Below are 21990 nucleotides of genomic sequence, written 5' to 3' on the forward strand. Positions count from 1 at the left end.
AAACCCGGTTCGCTTTCATTCTCATCCCGTCTCATCTTAAACCCTTAGCTAGCCATCCACGAACTTATGAACGGGATGATCGCCGCCGCCCCGAAATGCGGCAACGCAAACCCGATCCCGGCATGCTTCATCGTAACTAACCCATCCACGACTCCATCTACTGCCAACATCGTCGCCATCAGTGATACAGCTCTCACGTCCCCTCGCTGCAAGAAGATTGCTGCGATAATACCAAAAGTGAGGTTGCGACCACCCACGCATTGAACGAAACCGGATGCGAATGAGTCAGCTGGGACGGGCATGCCAAAACCGGCAGCGAACGTGGTGGGTGCGAGCAGAGCGAAGAGACCAGTAGATAACAAGAAGCCTGTTACGCCATAGTTGGCGAGGAGCTTGAGTTGTGTGGACATGTTGATTGGGTTTGCAAAGTATTCGTTATTGCTGTTGTGGGTGGTACTGATCTTGATGCATATGATAGCGCGCCAGAGATGCTGCAGAAGCTCGATGAATCAGAAGACAGAATTTAAATGATAGATAATGGACTCGTTCAAGAGGAGGGCAGTCGCAGTAAGGTAGGTACCATCGGGTAAGCAATTTGGACGTGACGTCATGACGCTCGTTCCTTTGCCGGGTCATCTCTTCTCCGACATCCCAATTATTACTCTCAACAAATGTCCACCTTGATTCAATCAGCCTCCAGGCGGTTATCGACGGATACAATGCCCTATGGTGACGGAAAGTGGATGCCAATGCTAGCTAAACGATCGATTACCTGTTGGCAGCGGGAGAGCCGAGACGCGCAGTAAGTCTTCTTGTGTTTGAAGACCTTCATGGCTGTCAAGAACGTGAAAAAAGTGGAGGCAGGTCCATATAGCTTCAATTCCGGTTGCAGGAAGTAGGGCATGCTATCACAGATCTTCTCCGCCAGAATCGAGACCGGATTTTCGTCTTCATCGCTTGCACAGTCGGAGCGCCGAGGAACCGCTTTGACGTTGCAACCTTTGATCTCGGCTATCGACTCTTCAATGTCATCCAGATGTTGTCTTGCGACGATCTCGAAAGCCCAACAATGAGTCAGGCTACTAGCCACCAGAACATTGGCGAACCACAGCGGCTTCCTATCTGAGGACTCTGCCTCTGGAGAATCGGGCTTAGGCCAGACCAGAGAGAATTTGGCCTGCGTTTTGGATGAGAGCTCCCAATCTTTGAGGCTTTTGATCATATACAAGACGTCATCCCGTAGTCGTTGCATCGCGACCACATTGGATGGCTCGGAGCGGTCTCCCAGGCCGTCGAATCTTTCCAGAAGAGCGGGAAGTTGGGTAGCTTTGTTGAGGAGCAGTTGCATGATGGATATGGGTACTGTTTCGAAGGGCGTGGTAACCCAGCCGTCTTGAGCAAGAAATGTCTTTCGTCGGTGGTGGATTGAACTGATCAGCTAAAAGGTTTCAAGGTTTTTATCAACTAACTGTTCTTGCGGAGTGAAATGGCGATGACCTACCAGAAGAGGCCGGAAGCCAACGAAGAGCGTGTGCAGGATACCAGTGCTAAACGGCTTCGGTCCGAGCCGTTCGATCATGGCTCCGACACCCTTTACATGCGTCGCCCAATCAGATCTTGCTTGCGGTATCACAATCTAGTCTAGTCAATACTGGGAAGAGCACAGGTTAGCGTACAGTGGAGACTTACGTTCGTTGCTGATAGGCACAATATCGCGACACAATGTTCATGTTGGAAGACACCCTGGGCTTCTTCGAGCGCTTTGCCCACCCGGCGAAGAGAGTCACCGTACATCAGAAGTATGCGGGATATGTTTCCTCTGGTTACGGATGCATGGGTTCTCAAGGCTGTTGCCATTGTCCTGATCGCGGAATAGAGGAATGGGCTGTTCTTTGCAGGCTCAACGACAAGTGGTAGCATCTCGACCCAGGCACCGCAGATCTGGTTATGATACAGGTTGAACTCAGCCGGTGCCTGGCTACATATGGGCGCAAAATGCTTGATAATAAAATCCACATCGTCTTCGAGCTCGTTTGGACTTGTTTCTGGAGGAGTGGTCGTTTCGTCAAACAAGTTTGACAAGGCACACAAAGCTGGGTGGCTGCCTTTGAGAACGTAGGCACCGAACACCCCTTTGTCGTCGACGCGTGTCTCTTGACATCCGGCACTAAAATCCGTCTGAGGCTTGGTAGGACGTGTCATTGCATTGATGAAAACAATTTCCTGTTCGTAACCACTACACGGAATCCGCCGGCGAATACATTGTAGGCATTCTGGCTGTTTCCCATCACACTTATGGATCTCAAGGGTTAGTATGCCAACATGCAAGGCACCCATTAGTTGTTGGTGGCGGGAACTTACAGCAAGCTTCCGAGATCTGCAATTCTGGCATACGTCTTTCCTTTTAGCCCTCATTGTTGGCTTATTCTAGCATAAAGCGATGTTGTGATTGGACCACGCAAGGTACGCTAGGAAATTATCGCCAGAAGAAGAGAAATGAGATGGCGGGCGCGGTTGAGATCTAAGAGTGGGTAGGGTAATAACCAAATAAGGAATGTTCTCTCGCCAAGGCTCTAATATGTGCTGCTTATGAGAAATAGGGCCGACTGTTTGCTTCCCACTCCGCACGTCTAAATGCTTTAACTAGCATAGCGCGGTGTCTCCAACGCGACAAGGCGAAAGAAGTTTCCTCAATGAGCCTAGGTTAGGTACCAAACATTTATGCATGGAAAAGAGCGGTGATACTAGCAGGGTAAGGCTCCTTACAAACTACACATAGTGTGAAACTCAAGAGATGGTATTTCCAAGCTCCTTACGATATTCGTAGTCTAGTTAGATGTAGAGTAGTTTTCGGAAAGAGGAGTTATGACTTATGGTCAACGGACAACAAGCGCACCGAGTGGAGATGGCCAGGAGACATATAAGTCCAGCAGCTGCTCCAAGATGGTATTCCGTCAAGCACAACATCTTCTACTTCCAAATTTAAAGCATTCCAGCCACTACCAACCCTCCAACAATCACCGTCAACATGACTACCCGATATGTCTCCGCTCATCAATCGCCCAACGGCCCTGGTGATCAACGTCCCACTGCCGATCAGATCGTCAGCGACGAACAACTCCAAGGCAAATGGTGGGACAAGACAGTTCTCATCACCGGTTGCTCCTCCGGGCTCGGAATCGAGACCGCGAAATCCTTGTACGAGACCGGTGCTACCCTCTTTCTCACAGCCCGCGACCTCAACAAAGCAAAGACCGCACTTGGAAGCCTGGTGGAAAGCGAGCGTGTCCACCTCCTAGAGCTCGACCTCAACTCTCTGGTCAGCGTACGCAAGTGTGCCGACACATTCCTGGCTCAGCATGACCGTCTCAACGTCCTCATTGCAAACGCAGGTATAATGGCATGCCCAGAGGGACGCACAGCAGACGGCTTTGAAACCCAGTTTGGCACAAACCATCTTGCTCACTTCCTGTTAATCCAGCTTCTTCTTCCCACTCTCGTCAAGTCGAGCACGGCAGACTCCAAGTCGAGGGTTGTCGTCCTTGCGTCCACCGGCCATCGCATGGGCGGCATCCATCTGGATAACCTCAACCTCGTGGGAGAGTACCACCCTTGGTCAGCCTATGGCCAGAGCAAGACATCCAACATCTACTGTGCGACCGAACTCAACCGTCGATACGCAAGCCAAGGTGTAAACGCATGGTCGGTTCATCCTGGTCTGATCTTCACTGGTCTCATGACACACATCGACAAGGATACGATGGAGGCATGGGATAAGGATCCTAACATCGGCAAAGCACTCAAGAGTCCGCAGCAAGGTGCTGCAACCACAGTCTGGGCAGCTACTGCAAAGGCTTTGGAAGGTCAAAGCGGGAAGTACCTCGAGGATTGCCAGATTTCTAGTGTAGTTAACGCCAATCCTGCGTCGAATGAGCCCGGTTATGCGCCTCATGCGTATGATGAAGAGAAGGAGAGGGCTTTGTGGGAGAAGTCTTTGGAGCTGGTGAAGCCTTTCATGGCTTAGAGAATTGGTTTTCGCTTTCACGTGCGTTAGATAGCTCGTCTTTACTGGATTCAAACACTACAATCCTTTAGCAAATCGCATATCTTATGTTGCTCAAAAAGGTCGCACTTCAGCCTCTATTCGTGCGGGAATACCCTTCCTTTCGCGAATTCTGTACCATAAGTGTCACTCTCTAGTTGAGACTCGGGTTAACAGTAGATGTATATTATAGCGGATCTTCGTTTCCTGGACGTGTTATGTTGTCTGCGCATCGGTGCATGTAAGATTGGCAGAATATGGCGCTGGAATTACGGAATCGCGCCGGTACGTCCGGCTACGGCGCCTGCGCGGGGCTTGGACTGCCCGATGCGACAGGCAGAGTACTTCTGGAGAATTACCTCATCTGGGTTTGCTCGCGACAATTCTCGTCATATGTCTGGGTCATTAAGAAATCATGTGAAGGAAAGTCATGTCGTGAGTGATTGAGTTCTGCAGGGCAATGACGGGTGGGGAGCGCGGGCGGCAGATGAGCAGTGGACCCCAGCGAAGCCACCGCTGAAGCTGTCGGTCCGCGCTTCTAGCCTTCTGCTTCCCCAACACTTCACAACAACCGACTCCTGACTCTCTTCCTCATGCACCGCACTTCCTAATGAAACGTGTTCCGTTTGTTATTGTGATGTCTTTTCGCGGAGTTTGAATGAACGCCGAGAGCACGAGACACTCTCCAATATGGCAGATCAGGCAACCAGCGGGCCTCAATTTACCATACCCTCTGTACTCATCCAGGTGAATTCGCGACGTTATTCAGCAACCTTGGCACGTGCTAGATCCTTGGAGGAAGCGCTAGTAAAAGTTTCCATTATAGGTTAGCTCGGCCGCAGTTTTAGAGGAACGCGTGAGACAAGGCGTACCAAGGCATCCTCCTTCAACATACAACTTGGATTGCTAAGCGGACGAAGAGTACAGCCATGGCTAAGTGTCAAGATTAACAGGTATGGTTGATCCACGATATTGGCGGGATTATGAAGCAAGTAGCAACAAAACGTTCAAGCGTCGCCAAGGCCCAAAAATCAATGCATGGTCGACCGGACTGAAAACAAAAGCACGCTTCCTTTTCTCATCCGGTCAGACAAGTATAAATAAGGAGATGGCTCTTTCATCATGAAATCACCTCAGTCCGACTAAATCAAGGCCTCAATCATCCACCGACAGTCGACTTCACCCGCCAGAATGAAGTATCTTTCCAGTCTCTCAACCCTCATGGCTTCGGCGCTCGCGGCGAATGTGTCGACAGTACACCAGTTCTCTAACGGAGAATGGCTCGAAAATATTGCTGCCATGCACAATGGCTCTCTCCTCGTGTCCACCATCGGCGTTGCTCAGGTTCACATTGTTCACCCACAAACCTCACCAGCAACATTCTCCACCGTCGCCACCTTTCCAAACGCGACTGGTGCTTTTGGCCTCACAGAATTCAAGAAGAATGTATTCGCTGTGATAGTTTCGAGGTCTGCACCAGAAAACCCGCCGACCTTACAGAACTACTCGCTATGGAAGCTTGATCTAAGCCAAAAAGAGAAGACAACGAAGGTCAGCATGATGGCAGAACTACCTGATATGGCTATGCCCAATGGTATGGCCACTTTGAATCAGGAAACACTGCTTTTGGCAGACTCCTGGTATGGAAACATCGCTGCATTCAACATCAAAACTGGAAAGACGGGAGTCGTTCTGGAGGACCCTAGCTTAGCGGCCAACTTCTCTGCACCCGGGCTACAGCTCGGTGCCAACGGAATCAAGGTTCATCACGACTATGTATACTACACCAACACTGCCCAGGCCATCGCTGGCCGCGTTCGTGTCCACCCGTCAACTGGCAAACCCTACGGCTTTTTCGAGACCGCGCGCGACTCTACTCTTACCGGTCCGGATGATATCTCAATCGCAAAGGATGGCAGTATTTATGTCTCTGAACCACTGGCGGCGCCACAAGGTGATAAACTTCAGCACATCATGCTTGATGGCAAGGTTACGACTGTTGCTGAAGGTGACTTGGTGGCAGGCACCACAGCGTCGGCATTTGGAAGAACAAAGAAGGACAGCAGTATCCTTTACTTGTCGACAATGGGCGGCTTTGGAGCAAATGGCCAGGCGAAGGCAGGTGGAAAGATCGTTGCGGTGCAGCTATGATAGCATGGCGCCGACGGAATGCAGTTTGAAACGGGTCTCAATACTTGGAGTAGAAATATGTTGATTATAGGTGTGCTATCATTTAGAGCGTAGTTTCAACATGAATGGAAAGCAGTGTACAGATGAGCTACACACTGACGGGTTGTGATTTGGCGTCGCTGATATGGGTGTAAAAAGGCAACGAACGAGATACTCCGAAACCTGGACGGAGGTTAAGCAAAGCGATTGAGATCATATCATTTCACTATTCAAGACCAATATGTATCTGGCATACGTCGAGATGACCACGGGCGGACAAATGACCAAGCGGTTAGGGTATCTCTACTCAGCACAGCATTCATATCCTACAGTCAACTTTGAGCATTTTCCTCAACACGACACTATCACCCACATCAGAGCTTCTACTTCGATTTTGACCGGGGTGTTGGTACACATGTTCATGACACCCAATATATCGCTATGAATACAATATTCACTACAAGATACTACTTAGATCGCCACGCAGAAACACGATAGCTGGTGAAGGGCCTGCACGCTTGGACCAGTATTGACAACTGTGTGATCTTCGCGGTTCGAATACAACAATTGTTTCTATCTAAAGATCAACCTTCACAACTCTTCCGCCTTGGTCGGAAGGATGACGTTTAGAAATGTATTTGTCTCAATTCGACCAACTATGTATGCATAGCCAGCTAGCCAGACTGCTAATATTGGCAATGCGTATCCTCTCAAATAACACTAAAGTTCTCTTAGAAATCACTATGCTAATCTTCCACCTAGCCTTTCTAGAAATCTAGATAATTTATTCTATCTACTTCTTAAATAATCAGGTTGTTGTCGGAGTTAAGAACCGAGTTGACAGGATTTCCCGAACTTGATGGAATGAAGTCGGAGAGGTATGCTCGTAAGCCGGGATCGCATGCATATACATATGTACCGCGAATGCCCCGTGTCAAAAGCACAGCATATATCTGAGTTATGAACCGCAGCAAGTCGTCATCGGAGTACTTTCTACCAAGTGCACGATTATTCTCCTTGCCCTTTTTGTCAAAGTACGAATCGCGATCGACATAAAGTCGCCTTCGGGCCGGATCGAAACGCAAGTCCAGCCCAATGATGACGCCAACATAGTTCAAATCATAACCCTGCACCGTGTGCACCGACCCTACTTCCTGTAGCGCATTGTCGGACGATACCCAATCTGTTGGCGTACTGTTCCAGCGGAGTCTCGTGTCACCGATCTCAACATCGAACGCCGTCTTGTCCTTTTGCGTCTTCCACTCCCAAGCATAGCCTGCAACCATGCGGGAAAGTCCAGCTTCATCATTTCGTTTGAAAATTTCATCACGCATTTCTTCAACAGTGTCGAAGGCGCGGAAATCGTATTCTCCGAGACTCAATCGTGCTCGCGGGACCGAGAGGGGGTTGGGATCAAAGATCCATCGAATGTAAGACACAAAATCCGAACCCGCTTGTACGCGCATCTGAGTGCGGAGCTGGAAATGCTGGCCTGTTGCACGCGTATCGGAAACGAGATCTGAGAGTAGCTCTTGTGGAAGATCGGCTGGTCGAACGCTCTGCATTGCGTCTAGAAGGAAGATCTGCTGCCTGCTCTTCGCCATAATCCAGTCAAGCTGCGTCTTGCTGAAATCGTCACTGCCAAAAAGCTCCCTTGTAATGGTTGTAAACTTCCCGTTGAGTACCCCTGATGGTTGATTAGCGCGCTGATTGAGTCGGTGGGTCTCGTCGACTATTAGCAAGTCGAAAATGCCGTCTGCTTCTCCTACTTGGAAAGGTGTCATGACCATGTCCGGATGGAGCCCGCGCGTCTTTCGGAAAACATCCTTGATTGTACCGCGTAATGACTGCTGCGGAACAACCAACCCGATTCTGCAATCTTGGAGGAGACGCTGATTAGCTGCAGTGAAAAATTCAAAGAACCGTGAGTCGCTGTTGAGATCGTCAAGCGAGTTGAGGGCTGCAATATCGACAAGAAGTTTGATCAAGTATATAGCCACGACCGTCTTTCCGGTACCTGGGTCGCCTTGTATTACGATCTTGCTTCTCCCGCCCGTCGAAAGATCGACAAAGAATCTGGTAAGGATCTCTTCGACGGAATCTGCTTGATCTTCCGTAAGCGCTTTATAAGGAGAAAGTTTGAAGAGACTGCTGTTCTCGATTTCTGGAATACTTCGAGTAAACACTCCTTCAGACTTGAGTTGTTCGAAGACAGTGCGAAATTCTGCGCGATATGCTCCTCTCTGGTAGTACTGCGCGTCGGTGATGCCGTTGTTTCGATTAAGTACTTGATTCGCGCCGTCACCAGCCATCATCCTGATGAGATAGGACTCCAAATCTAGACAGACTGACTTGTTGTATTTCTCATGCAGGATGATCCTAGCATTTTTCAGGTGTTGTTTAGCTGGTGTTTCGAGGTGTTGTCGTAATCGACTGACAGCGTTGAGCGATTCTCCGACGTAGATATCCCTCAGTACACTGTTTGGATTCCTCCCGCCTGGGTAGCCATAGTTATCTAACACATAAACTACGGGCCAATTCCCGTGTTTCTCATCTTGCGACTTCCACGTGGCAATGGCAGGTCTAGTGAACTCAACCCGAGCTATTTGGAAGCTTGTCATATTTTGTACTAACGCCTCGGGCTTTGTCCACGGGGTACTTCTTGCGGGTGACTTCGAGCTTTTCTAGCACAATCTGATCTGGATCGGCTCCAATGCGAATAGCGAGCAGATGACAATACGTGAGGACGTCTGCAAGTTCCTCGCGCACGCGCTTCGGTTCAGCGTCTGCGCTCCACTGGAAGCACTCGAGCAACTCTGCCGCTTCGATCGATATACTTTTCGCGAGGTTCTCCGGAGTGTGGAATTGCTCCCAATCACGCTCCGCGGCAAATGCCACAAGTGCGTCACGGACTGAGGTTTCGCCCATGTGGTGTGGTACGGGTTCTATGCCATTTGATTAATACACCTGCTAAATACACCAGGTTGTGACTTACGATATGATAGTTCAGCAGCTACTTGAGCGTTGTGTTGTAGTGACGCGCTGATGGAAGAAGCCTCGAGTCGACTATGATACGGTGGTTTTTCAGAAGCAGAGACGCTAGGGAAAGCTCCAGAAAGACAGTTGCGATGAGATAAGGGACAGGAATAAAGAAGGACAGATATGGGCGTATATATACTTCGATTCATGAGCTCAGCTCTTCACCAGAAAAGGCCCGTTATGGCGCTAACATACCCAATTAAACTGAGCCAAGGAGGAAAACCTGCAGCCACATCACACGTTCACATGCGATAGCGAGTAAATAAGTCGCTCAGTCGCTTCTTGCATTATTTATAGATATAGATAAGTACATGAGACACCTGTTACAATGGAAAACTCCGATATACCCCACTGCGACACTTTGTTCCTAACCAGCACCTCCAGCGCTTCTACCCCGTAGAGAGAATGTCAAGTGCTGCTTTCTCGCTACGCATAAACACCGCAAGAACCGGGAATGCACATGGTGCTCGAGAGAACGCACTTGCGTCGACAACACGGAGACCCTCTACGCCACGAACACGGAACTTGGAGTCAAGGACGGCATTTGAATCGTCATCTAGTCCAATAGAGCTGGTACTCGTGGCGTGATGACCACAGTTATTGTCTCGAATGAATTGCTCGTCATTGCCTTTATCTGAGTAACTGCCGTCGGCGCTGACACTGCCCGAACAGGTAGGCCAAATGACCTCATTTGGGCCAACAGGCGCTGCCACATCAGCATGGACTCGTCGGAAAAAGGCTACGGTTTCCTGGATGGCAGCAATATCCTGGTCTGCGCCCTCGTCGGAGAAATGACGGAAGTTGATTTCCGGTTGAGCTGTTGGGTCGGCTAACCGGAGCTTCACATGACCAGCGCTGTTGCTGCCGTGCATATGAACTGTGCGAAATCCAAACGTGTTAGGGAGATCAACGAATGACTGGTTCGGGGTTTGAGGCCAAAAATCCCGAACACCCACAGGTTCAGACCACATCCCGAAATCGCGCTCGCCAGTGCTAGAGTGGTTCGTCTTCAAAAAGAACATGCTTCCCATGATGCTGCCCTCGGCTTATGGGCCTTGTCCTTGTTGCCAGAGATCGTAACACGGGTCATTATGGGCACGAGGTGTGCATTTTGATCGAGGGAATCCCGAACCACCCTCAACACTGATGTTTTGTGCCGCGAGCCCAATAGTGGCAATCTCGTTATGGCGTTGCATGTTACGCCCGACTCCAGGGAGATCCGCCACGACTGATATTAAATGCTTTTCGATCGGCAGCTGCACCGATACCACTCAACAGAAGGAGTTGAGGCGTGTTGAATGTTCCTCCGCTAACGAGGACCTCTTTGCTGGCATACAATTGCTTGGTAGTGGCATCGTTTGATGCATTGTAACTCAGATCGCCTTGATAAATGCTCTTGCCTTCAAGGTACTCGACGTCAACCGCGCGGGGAGCAGTTCCGTTTACGAAATCTTCGAAGAGTACTTTGTTGGCCAAAGAGTTCAATCGAACTGCTAGCGGATATTTCTTCCTTCCCATAGAATCGACTGTCCTTAGAGTAGCGAGGACATGGTTCTAACGCTGTAACGACCCCAAGTTTCATTGGCGTGGAAGACTCCTCCAAAGAGGCCAATGGTTTGATCCCTGTCCGAGCGTAGCTGATTAGGGTCCGTATCGAAGAGTTGTTCCAGCTCATCAGGATTCTGTCGAACTTCGGACACCAAAGATCTGTATCTCTCCGACGACTGTGATGAGGTAGTGAATACCGTTCCATTCCCTTCGTACCATTGTAGGTGACCATCAAATCCATGTCCAGGCGTTCCGTTGGAAGATACGAATTCTTCTCTGTCTTCACGAAGATCTCTCTCATCCGTTCGGGATTAACGTTTACGTCAGAACATCTGTTTCCAAAAGTATTAGGTATTATCATGACTCACTTCCAAGAACAGTCGCCAGTAAGGGCTTCGATCTAACTCCAATTTCGTTCACTGGGAAGAATGATGAACCCTGCATTCACCAGAGTGGAACCTCCCAGGATAGCACCGCGAGGATGTTGGACACCGAGTATTTCTGCGCTAACCGGAGCAGAACTTCCGGGACCAACCCAAAGGTCTCCGTTTGGAAGTCGCCAAGTGAGTCGCTGATACCTCTTGGTTTGCTCGTTGTCATCGTAATGGCGAACCTAGAATGACCAGCCGAGGTTTGCGGGAATGGGCACTTCCGAGAGGACGAGAGCTTGCGTTCGTTTTTCGGCGCTCTCGTCATCGCCAGCTTCAAGCAACAGAGTCTTGAAACCGGCTTTGGCGAGGTTAACAGCCAATGGGCCACCACCTTGGCCACTACCTACAGCAATGTAGTCGTAGGTATCATTTGATCCTTGGGATAAGGCAGTAATAGAGCTAATGGTAGCAATGAAAAGAGCAGCAATAAGGCCTAGCACACCGTGGGTACGATTGGAGAACCGCGTAGTTGCTGCCACAAGCTGAATCGAGGCTTAGAAATGATGTAAGAACAATAGTAGAGATGAGTGATGAAACAGATATGAGAGCAGACGGATGTGGTTCTAGTTAAGCAAAAATCATGCTCTCCTATAATGAGTATTCCACATCTCTGACGACGAGCACCGAGAATACAAACAACGATACGGACGAACCAACACACCGCTACCCAAACACTATTGCACTCCTTAACACCGCTACCTGGGTACTATTGCACTTTCTGCGGGCGGACTTCTGGGTCATTGGACAAGTTTAGACCGTGATTACACAATAAGAGCGATCACTCCACCTGTACAAACAGAGATATAGTTGTCTACTTATTCGATCACAAATCAGAGCACACGTAGGTATACACTCAATGTATGGAACATGCGGATTCTGCTTGATCACGTTGATTCTTGGCGAAAATGAATTCTTTATAGGGATTAGTTCGACGAATACCTACTCGTGGGAACAAAATAGGTAGTTATGACGGATATTTAGTTCTGGGCCAAGCTGCCAAGTGTGACTTTGTGGAACAGTATACTACCGTGCGAGATTGTGGTCATACGATTAGAACAAATTATCCTGTATAAGAGATACCGCTGTGTCTTGTTGGCCTCTCTATGTACTGAGCAATCCACCGTTAACGTGTAAACAACCTTCTTCCAACGATTTGCTTGCGCATTGCGACGCTAACGTACCCACTAAGATCGGCCCTAGTAGACGACACTGTAGCAACATCACAGATTCTTATGCGCCACCAGGTGAAAATGGATCTCGTAGTGTTGGCAGGTTGCAATCGTTCCGTCGTTATCAGACATGTTTTATCCTCAGAGATAGACTATATGTGCAGGCCTAAATTTCCCATCTCAATCATCTTAGACAGTGCAAGAGAGTGCGAGAGACTCCGCTTGACTGTGGACGATACAAGTATGACTTGAGAAGGAGAATCACTTAAACTCGTTCTTGAATCTAGATCTATGAATTATAATTGTTGCCAACCCCCAACTTTCCAAGCAACATGCAAACAATGGTGTAAATATCGACACTAGGAAGAAAAAAGAAAAAGAGAAAGACATGAGGGAAGTTGTGCAAGACAAAAGATTATTGAGAAGGGAAAAGAGATGTATGTATGTATGCAAATGACGGCGCAGTATAATGCTTCCCACCCAACCTACCCCCAACCATGCAACAAACCAGCCATCAAAACTAGAGGAAAACAGTACAGCATGAAAGCGGAAACAAGAGAGAAAAAGAGAAACTAGAATACTCCCACTCAACTCCCATCGCCCACGCACGCTGTAAACAACATCTCGCAGCCACTTTGCGTCTTGCTCTCTCTCTCTCCTCCACACAAACCCGCCTCTGCCCTCGTTTAATTATAAATCTCCAACGGCGCAATCTGATCAACATTATACAACCACCCTCCCCCTCTCTCCTCACTCTCCAACCAATCATACGGCCAAAGCACAATATGTCCCTGCACCAACTCCAACAGACGCTTCGCATCCTCCTTATCCAACATGCTATCCGCATCTGTCGCGTGGAACTGCCTATTCGAGCTCTTCGTCGTCGCGCGACGCCGGGAACGTTTAGTGTTGGAGCGGTTGGGCGTACTGCTGTTTTGGTTGTGGGATTGGTTCCCGGGGAGGGCGGAAGGGTGGATCGGGGGTTCGGAAATGGTGACGCGTTGGGAGCGGTCGCGCATCGAGTGCGATGTTTGCGGTGGTCCGTTTGCGTTTTGAGTCGCAAAGTCCGTGTGGGAGGTGTGGTCGTTCGGGATGGGGGGTGGAGCAGGGAAGGTAAACGTCTTCTCTGGTGGAGCGGGGTTCATAGGCGATACCACCGCATCGTCAGCGGGTTCCGGGGCTAGCTTCTCGTTTAGAGTAGATCCAGATGCTGTTTCGACGTGAAGGCCACCGCGCGTAGTGGGTGGAGGCGGGCTTTGAGATTGCACGCGCTTTTCTTGGTCGTTGGCCCATTGTTCCACTCCACCCATGCTAGAGTGGTGGGTCGTGCTATGTATGCTCTCGCCATTCACTCGGTCCGAGTTGTTGGTCATCCTCTCGGTAAGTTTCTCGCCTAGGGCTCCGACTTGCTTTCCGACAGCACCAGCCCCCGAGGTGAACTTGCTTGTGAGGCCGGTCCCAGGCGGCCCAGTTGTACCTGGTGCATCCTGCTGTTTGTGCATCTGGCTCTTGTCTCCACCTTGAGATTTGGTGAAGCGTTCCGAGAATGCAGCATACTCCTGGTACTCTTTCCAAGTCCGGACCTCGTTATCGGGCATACAGCGGAAAACCTGGCGGAACAGCTTTGTGTTGTTCTCTGCAACTTGATGCCAAGTGTCAAGGAAGAAGGTGTCATTGATGGGGTCACGCATGCAGTCTTCGGTGACGATGGGTCGACGCATCTCCGAGAGAAAGGGATTGATGATTGAGGAGGAACCTTGGCTGACAGTTCGTTGCAGAGCAGGTGGACCACCAATATCGGTATCATCCAGAAGCGGCAAAGCAGGCAGCTGACTGAGTTGTGTCAAGCCTAGCTTCAGCGTATCCATACGGGGTAACTTAGGAGGCGGGAGGCCGGCATAACCGGTTCCGTCAGTTTGTGTGCTAATGGCACTATTCCGCGTACCAGTGGTACCACTACGCTTTCGGGTCTTGAGCGTCGCGCTCTTACGTGGCGTAGCTGCAGCACCTTCCGCAGCAACGTCGGTTACGAGTTTTTCATGGCCATGCTCGTCAATGTACGAGTCCCGGGCTAAGGTCGTGATAGGACGTGTCTCTACAGCTTCACGCATATGGTCAGCGCCCTCTCCACGAACATCCTTCATATGTGCGGAGTTGTGTTGAACGCGAGGATCCGCTGATGGCTTCTTAGTGCTTTGTAGATGGGGATTGTGGTCTTGCGCCCAGTCAAAGTCATGGTTGAAGCTGTGTAGCTTCTCCGCCTTCTGAATAAGCTCATCCTGCATCTTGGAGTGGTTCTCTTCCAGTTTCTCTTCGGTCGCACGCTGGGCTGTTGGCGATCCAGGTCCAGAAGACTCAGTCTGAAAGCCGACACTATCGGCATCAGACATTTGGCTGAGCATCTCCTCTTCAGAGATACAGTCAACGTCAACACCAAGATGCTCTCGCATGAGGCGCATGCGCAACGTGTGCGGGAACTTGCCGACCTTGTATGGCTGGCCGCCCATGTACGAATCGAGTAGCTCAGTATCGCGGATGATAGCGGCAATCTCAGAGTCTCGCGATCCCAGCATAGACCGCTCGTTGATGTTTGCGGAACCAATGATGGCAACTCGATCGTCAACGACCATGATCTTGGCGTGGATATACAACTGCTCTGTAACCAACATTTTGTTCGGTCCGATCTCGCCCCACGATCGGAGTGCGTAGAAGTTAATATAATCTTCCGGCTCGATGCCAGCAGCTCGCAACCGTCCGAAGATGGAGCCTTCGCCACGGCAGATGCTGTGATATTGACAGGTCATGATGAGACGAACACTGCTGCCTTCCTGCTCATCGACAGTGTTTTGGTAACCAGGCATCAGCGGAAGCATGATGCATGCTCTCCAATCCTCATCGTTGGCATGTGCGCGCTTGATGCGGTCGACAATCGCATCGTTAATCTTGTTTTCGATTTTCGTTCCCAGTACATCGCCACTACTGATGTAGAACTGGTTCTCGATATAAACAAAGTGCTCGGAAGTGGCAATCATCTGCACATATGCGTTCATGATGCTGTGCTCGACCTTGTTAGGCGTACCCAGCGACCAAGCGCAAGCAGAACGTAGAATCTGGACTTCGCAAGTTCCATCCAGCCCAAGAGCTTCGATGTCGGCTGGGTTGAAGTCGGGTGGTGGAAGAAGGAAGGGCGTGGGTCGGGAGGGCTTGCGCTGGCGCAACAGGTAATTCCACCGCTGTACAAAATGACGGGTCAGGTCGCGAGCTGGTTGACCCACAATCTGCATACCAACGTCGTGCCATGGCATTCTTGGGACTCTCGAGCGATCGTACATCTCCTCGTAGGGTTTGTCGAGAGCAAAGAAGTCTTGCACACGGGGGTTGGAGTAGTCCTTACCCGGCCACAGCTGGCAGTGGTCGGCATCTTTGGGTGTATCATCGAGTTCGAAGCCCGTAGGCTTGTCGTCAACGACAACGTGTTGTGGTGTATCCCAACGACCGAAACAAAGGTCAACACCTCCGCAGAAAGCAACAGTGTGGTCAATAACGCAAATCTTCTCATGATGAGACCAGAAGAATGTGTTTTGGCGGATCTGGTTTGGCGACCGCTGAACAAAAATGTTCGGGTGGAGATCGAGCAGAGAGAACTTGGAGTACTCAGAGTCAATAGGAATAGCGGCGCCAATGTTGCGGTACATAATCACAAAGATCTTGACACCTTCCTGTGCTTTGCGCTGGAGCAGTCTGTCTAGTCTCCACTTCTGACTAATGGCAGCTGGGCGACGCAGGTAGAGTTCAGGACTGAGCCACCAGTCGTGAATGTAGATGACATCCCGCGCCATACTGATAGCTCGAGACACATTCCACATGTAATCGCGACCGTCTACAAGCCATTGTGCGTAGATCTTCTTGCGCACAGGAGCAAAGCTGTCGAAGCGCTGGCGTTGAGACCATAGTGTGTTCTGTGACATGAAGTTAATGGACTCCTCAAATTGATGGAGCATCCTCTCGTTGCGAGCAAGCAACTTCATCTTGCGTTCAGCGTTGACCAGCTTCAATTGGTGATGACCTGTTGCGGATGCCTTCGCTTCGCTTGCAAGATCTCTGGCTTTCTTGTCTCTTATCCTAGCGGATTTAGTGTCGAGATGGAAGTCTGCGTCGACCAGGAAGACATCATAGACGTTCATCTCCTCGGGTGAATCTACACAGACAACGTAGCTGTGCCTTACCAAGAACCATTTCGGCCAGTGACGGTTCATCATGGCTATCTTAGTCCAGCCTTTCCTATTGTCAACGCCCTTTGAAGACTTGATCATCATGTAACCTTCCTTGCCGTGATAGCCGCCCTCGGCCGCTAGGCGGACACCAAGAGCAGACAGCTCGAGAAACTTGCAAAGGCGATTACTGTCAGGGCGGAAGATGAGATAGGTCATGAGACCTCGCAAGTACTGTTCCAGCTTCTTCCGTTGCCGGTCATGATGGGTCTGCTTCGCCTGTAGAGGCTGACCAGCGGCCCCAGCAAAACTGCCTTGTCTCGCTACGAGGGCACCAACAGCACCCTGGGCCTGGCTTCCACTTACGCTCGACTGCCTACGTCCAAGGAATGATGACTTCCCCCGCTTGGGTCTATTTGGTCGTTCAGTAGCGCTTGCGTCGCCCTCGGGTCCGCTTGCTGCTCCGCCGACTGCAACCTCTTCCTCTTCTTCCTCGCCTTCGTCGTCTAGAATGCCATAGCCGCGGAGTCCCCGAAGGTAGGGCAAGACACTCCTGGGGAAGCGCGGGAGCTTCGTCCGCGGATCTTCTTTTTCTTCCTCCTTTTCATTCTCGCCGTCTTTGGCGGCCTTGTCCTTGATTTCTCGCATACGATTAGCCGGACGGCTGCGGAAGGCGTCCTGCTTCTCCTGGACTTTGAATTTCAGGTGCAGATTTGCAAAGTCGGCAACACTCCTGTAGACTACCCATTTCATCCTAGTCAGACCGCTACCGTATTCCAATTCGATACGCAATGCAGTGTGGCGATCGCCCTCCTTCTTGGCAGGGCGGTCCGTGTCGGTGATGGTGACCTTGAGCTGCTCAAGAAGGACTGGTATTCTTCGGTGACCATGCTCATCGCGCTGGAACATACTCGCAAAGAACAAGGCTGCAGGCGCACCTGCAAGCAATTCGGCCATGAGCTCAGCGGACTTTGCGTGGTCGATCTGGCGTTCTACCTTTTGACGGTTGCCCAGAAGCTTGAGGCTGTTCTTGATCGACTTCCATTTTTGCGCGCTCAAACTTGACGTTCGCTCGCTACGCATGCGCCATGGTGAGGGTTGTCCATTCTCGCCAGCAGCACCCCTGAATGTAGTCAAGCTTCGCAAGTTGCCCGTAGGTCGACTCTGTCCTTCAGATTCTTCGGCGTTAGGGTCGTGTCTCCGGAGACCTCCGTATGAAAGTCCTCTCGCACTGTGCAGTCCGCGTGTCCAGGCGCTCTCCTTTGCGATGCGCGAACGGCCTTCGTCCTCTGAGTAGCCCTGGCGCTCGTTCTCGGGTATGTCATCCATGGTCGATCGGCGTAGGAAGCCCGGACGGGTCGAGGTGGGTGTCATGTTGGGTGAGTCACGCGAGAAGAAGCCACCGGTGGACTGCTTGGGCGTGGTAGGGGCTGTCTGTGTGCCTTCGCCCTCGCCATCAAACCAACGCCGGCTACTCTTCCGCCTCTTCTGTCTCGGTCTTCTCAAAGCACCCTCGCCCGCGCTTGATTCGCCATCAGCGTCAGCCTCGCTATCGTATCGCGGCTCATCGAGCTCGGATGTTGGGGACAGTTGGCCGTGAGGTGAGCCGCCTTCCTGGCCAGAGCCTGTCAGAGCACTCAGACTCCGGCCGTGTCCCTGGATGGGCGCTGCCAGTGCCCTCAGCTTGCCCATGAGGGACGAGCTCTGTGTGCTCCGCTCCTTGCCCTTTCCTTCGCCGTCTTCCACCTCCCATGACTGCTGCCGCGAGTTTGCTGCGGGCGGGTCGGATGTGAATGTGGCCGAACGAGCGAACTGCACGCTCTTGCGTTCTCGCGGGGCGTCGGAGAGCTCGCCCTCGGTGGGGTGTCGGGACATGGGCGCGAAGGGAGGGTAGTAGGAGCTGGAGGAGCCATTGGATATGTGGGACGAGGGTTTCGTGGCGCGGAGGGGAGCTTCAGCGGTTCCGAGCGGGATACTAGCCCCGTTCGCATTTGTTGGCGCATTGAAAGGAAATTCACCGGCTTCTTTGGTGGACAAGGGCGAGCCTGTTGGGGCGGATCGCATGATTTTGGGGGCGCCGTCTGAAGGTGCTGGGTTGTGTATGTCTTGTGTCTCATTCCGGGCCTGGCCTGCTCCAAGAGGAGGGAGCAGTCGACCCGAGTCATCTGTCCTTCCTGAGACTGCCGGCGATCTGGACCGAGGACTGCGTGCCATGGGCGAGGAGCTGGTAGAGCCAGCCATGGTGGTGACGATGATGATGACGGCACGGGGAAACGAAGGGGAATCTGGGGCGTCTTGTTCCGGCGAGGTCGCGTGGGGGAAGGTTGTGGTTGCTCAGCTTGTGGGTGTTTACAGCGCCATGGTGTTGACAGTAAACCTGCTGCCGTCACTCGTGACGATGGGATTGATGGGTATTTTTGGCCACGAGCAGGTGGAAGCGAGTTGGTAGTAATGTTTCTATGTCATCAGCAGTCGGAAGAAAAGAGTACACGCGGCGCAGCTGATCCGTGAACGTCTGGCTGGGTCCTTGCGCGGTTCGAGTAATCTCCCAGGTGCTTTCCCCAGTGAACTGTCTGGATGCGCTAACACTTTTGGCGTCAGGGGCCCTCTTCCGCCTTGCTGACCGCCTGCAATGTGTTGAAGCTCCACCGCACTGCACTCCGCAGCGCCCTGCATGCATATACCTGTAATCGACTCGGGTATATTTGTTATGTCGCTTTTGCATGCACTGCATCTTCCACTGGGGGGCAAAGCAAATTATATGATATCACCCTCGTGCTCTTGACGCCATGGCTGCACCCCGCACCGTACCACCGAGACTCCTAAATACGAGCGTACCGGATTCCCACCCGTACACATGATGGCCTGTCATCCCATACTGCTGTAAAACTCGCGTTATATGCCTACGCGCTATCACCAGCAAACCGCGTGGTTGTCAAGTATGCTAGACAATGATGTAGTTCTGCCGTCAACGGCAGCCTCGGTTCCGGAGGTGCTGCCCCTCCGCTTTCGCATCACAAGATACAAGAGACGAAGAGCCTCACATCTTCTTCCCCGGTTGCGCTAACCGCCCAAGCCCTCTTCATCATATCCATTATTCCCAACTCACCATGGCTGCGACCACGAATCCCCTGCACGGGACACAAAACTCGTCCGACCTCCCCGTCTCCTCCAAGACCATCACAATTGCTGGCATCCTCGTCGACGTCCACGGCCTAGACGAACTACCCGCATCCCCGTCATCAGTCGCATGCCTATGGCTCCTCAATCCGCGCTTACAGACCAAAGAGACCATGGCTCCGATAGCCAGGCGCGTCATCTCAACCTGGAACAAGCGCGTACAAGACGGTCGCGCCGGCATGCGTCCTAAAGGTCTGATCGCCGCTGCCTTTGACCAGCGCAATCACGGATCACGCAAAGTCGACGATCTGCACAATCAGGCTTGGAGAGAAGGAAATGAGACGCATGCACAGGATATGTTTGGCTGTTTCCACGGCACAGCAACCGACACCTCGCAACTCATCAACCATCTCGAATCCTACATCTTCACGGCCAAGGACAGTCCCAAGATCCAACAACACTTCGCTCTTGGTATCTCGCTAGGTGGGCACGCGACCTGGCATTGCTTGCTTGGGGATCCGCGAATCACTGCTGGAGTCGTTGGCATTGGTTGTCCAGACTATACGCGTTTGCTAACCGATCGCGCGCGTCTGTCCAAGCGAAAGACATACAAGGACACTACACCGCCTGGCAGTGCGTTCCTTGGCTCTCCAGACTTCCCACAGGCGCTACAGGATGCCATCGCCCAGTACGATCCTGCAGGTTTACTGTTGCCGGGCATGTTCAATCCTCTAGGAGATGACACGCCGCCTGACCAAGCGCAGCTAACCAGGATGAAAGCGCTAATCAAGGAGAAACTCCAGGGCAAGCGGATTCTAAACCTCAGTGGTCAGGCGGATAAGCTCGTTCCGTATTCGGCTGGTGAGCCTTTCTACAAGATCTTCAAACAGGTATTAGCCGAAGATTCGAGTCTCGACATTGTCTTTGAAGATGTGCTGTTCGAGGGCGTAGAACACGCGTTTCCACAGCCCATGGCTGATAAAGCAGCCGAATGGTTATGTGATATCCTGGCTACAGATGATGGACCTGTGTCCAGTAAGATATAGTGAATGATATACAACGGCGATCGAAGGCGTATTGAATGCCAAACGCGGCAACGTCACAGCATCTTATTGATTCTTCACGATACTTTTCAATTCAGTCATCTTGACACATTTGCTCTCTAGCTCGACTTTTATGTTTCTCCTTCTCTGCTACCAGAGGCCTCATCATCTTGCATTATCTTTCATCTCCATCTTAGTCTCCACTCGACCCGCCATGACGAATACTCCAGCGCCAAAACACAGAATCCCACGCTACCATGCCTTCTCAACCCCCGAAGAACAAGAAGCATTTATTGATATGGCAGACTCTCTCGACACTTCAGACAGCGCCGCTCCACCATCTCCTACCTTGACTGAAATATCACTCTTACATCAGGAAATGAATCCTAAACCCTGGCGCGACATTGAACCAAACGAATGTCCACATGAACCCAACAGCTTGCCTGGACCCAAGCATGACTCCAGCGGCCGACTGACTACCATGTTAACACTGTACGACCTGGCCATGTCATGCGAGGAGATCGAGGAAGCTGACTGGGACGAATACATCACACCTTACGAACCAGATGATCTAGAGATGCTGGAGCGAAGTTTTCCGAGGGAGTGCTGGCCTCCTGAGATAGAAGCATCGTGGCCGAATCTCATTGTTCTTGCGAGGTGGAAAACGTTGTCACAGGGCTCTAAAATCATTGTAGAGCATAGCTGATAGGTGCGACTACAGAACATTTAGGATTTGCTCACTTGTTCGACCAGTTCTGCTTGACCTGTTCCCTACGGTTCATCTGTGTTGCTTATTGATGTGATGGACGTGCTGGTGATGAGACGCAGGTACAACGCTGTTGATTTACACTGTATTGTATCGCGGTAGAAGTGTGTCCCTAAACATTTACTTAGCTTTACAGTATGCAGCTGTATATATACTTATTTATAAATTTTATTGATTGCGACCGAAGCCATTGAACCGTGGCGCTCAACGTCGACATTGGAATCTGTGTTGCTTATGTCCAGTCCGGTGTCGGTTAAGCGTTATGCAGCCTTGTGACGCATGTTACAACACCACCCCTATTGGCTGCAACCAGGCTTTATCGTGGAAAGCAAAAGCGGGGTAGTTTTACTGATACCATATAAGAGGCTATGCGATTTTGCACGTCTCGGAAGATAGAGTTCGTCGAAGAATCTACCCTAACGGTCCTGCCTAGGTAGGATGGCACAACCAAC

At 51.1% G+C, this 21990-nt stretch overlaps 6 protein-coding genes across 6 annotated transcripts; 3 read left to right on the plus strand and 3 right to left on the minus strand.

The window, feature by feature from the left end:
* Positions 1 to 233: 233 nt before the first annotated feature.
* Positions 234 to 2202, minus strand: GT037_005568 (uncharacterized protein; the record flags this gene model as incomplete). The annotated part of the gene is made up of 4 exons (XM_038930615.1): positions 234 to 491; positions 773 to 1438; positions 1502 to 1636; positions 1690 to 2202. Coding segments are annotated over 4 exons (1572 nt in total), but the record flags the coding sequence as incomplete, so codon positions are not given.
* Positions 2203 to 3028: 826 nt separating this feature from the next.
* GT037_005569 (uncharacterized protein) lies at positions 3029 to 4024 on the plus strand (the record flags this gene model as incomplete). The annotated part of the gene is made up of 1 exon (XM_038930616.1): positions 3029 to 4024. One exon carries the CDS (start codon positions 3029 to 3031, stop codon positions 4022 to 4024), a length of 996 nt encoding a protein of 331 aa, XP_038786305.1.
* Positions 4025 to 5233: 1209 nt separating this feature from the next.
* GT037_005570 (uncharacterized protein) lies at positions 5234 to 6193 on the plus strand (the record flags this gene model as incomplete). The annotated part of the gene is made up of 1 exon (XM_038930617.1): positions 5234 to 6193. One exon carries the CDS (start codon positions 5234 to 5236, stop codon positions 6191 to 6193), a length of 960 nt encoding a protein of 319 aa, XP_038786306.1.
* Positions 6194 to 7011: 818 nt separating this feature from the next.
* On the minus strand, positions 7012 to 10768 carry GT037_005571 (uncharacterized protein; the record flags this gene model as incomplete). The annotated part of the gene is made up of 4 exons (XM_038930618.1): positions 7012 to 8726; positions 8842 to 9156; positions 9732 to 10243; positions 10587 to 10768. 4 exons carry the CDS (start codon positions 10766 to 10768, stop codon positions 7012 to 7014), a joined length of 2724 nt encoding a protein of 907 aa, XP_038786307.1.
* Positions 10769 to 11411: 643 nt separating this feature from the next.
* Positions 11412 to 18850, minus strand: GT037_005572 (phospholipase d1; the record flags this gene model as incomplete). The annotated part of the gene is made up of 2 exons (XM_038930619.1): positions 11412 to 11662; positions 13153 to 18850. 2 exons carry the CDS (start codon positions 18848 to 18850, stop codon positions 11412 to 11414), a joined length of 5949 nt encoding a protein of 1982 aa, XP_038786308.1.
* Positions 18851 to 19719: 869 nt separating this feature from the next.
* Positions 19720 to 21478, plus strand: GT037_005573 (uncharacterized protein; the record flags this gene model as incomplete). The annotated part of the gene is made up of 2 exons (XM_038930620.1): positions 19720 to 20774; positions 20896 to 21478. 2 exons carry the CDS (start codon positions 19720 to 19722, stop codon positions 21476 to 21478), a joined length of 1638 nt encoding a protein of 545 aa, XP_038786309.1.
* Positions 21479 to 21990: the final 512 nt, after the last annotated feature.

Source organism: Alternaria burnsii, assembly GCF_013036055.1.
Source record: "Alternaria burnsii strain CBS107.38 chromosome Unknown 732, whole genome shotgun sequence".
Classification (NCBI taxonomy): Eukaryota; Fungi; Ascomycota; class Dothideomycetes; order Pleosporales; family Pleosporaceae; genus Alternaria; species Alternaria burnsii.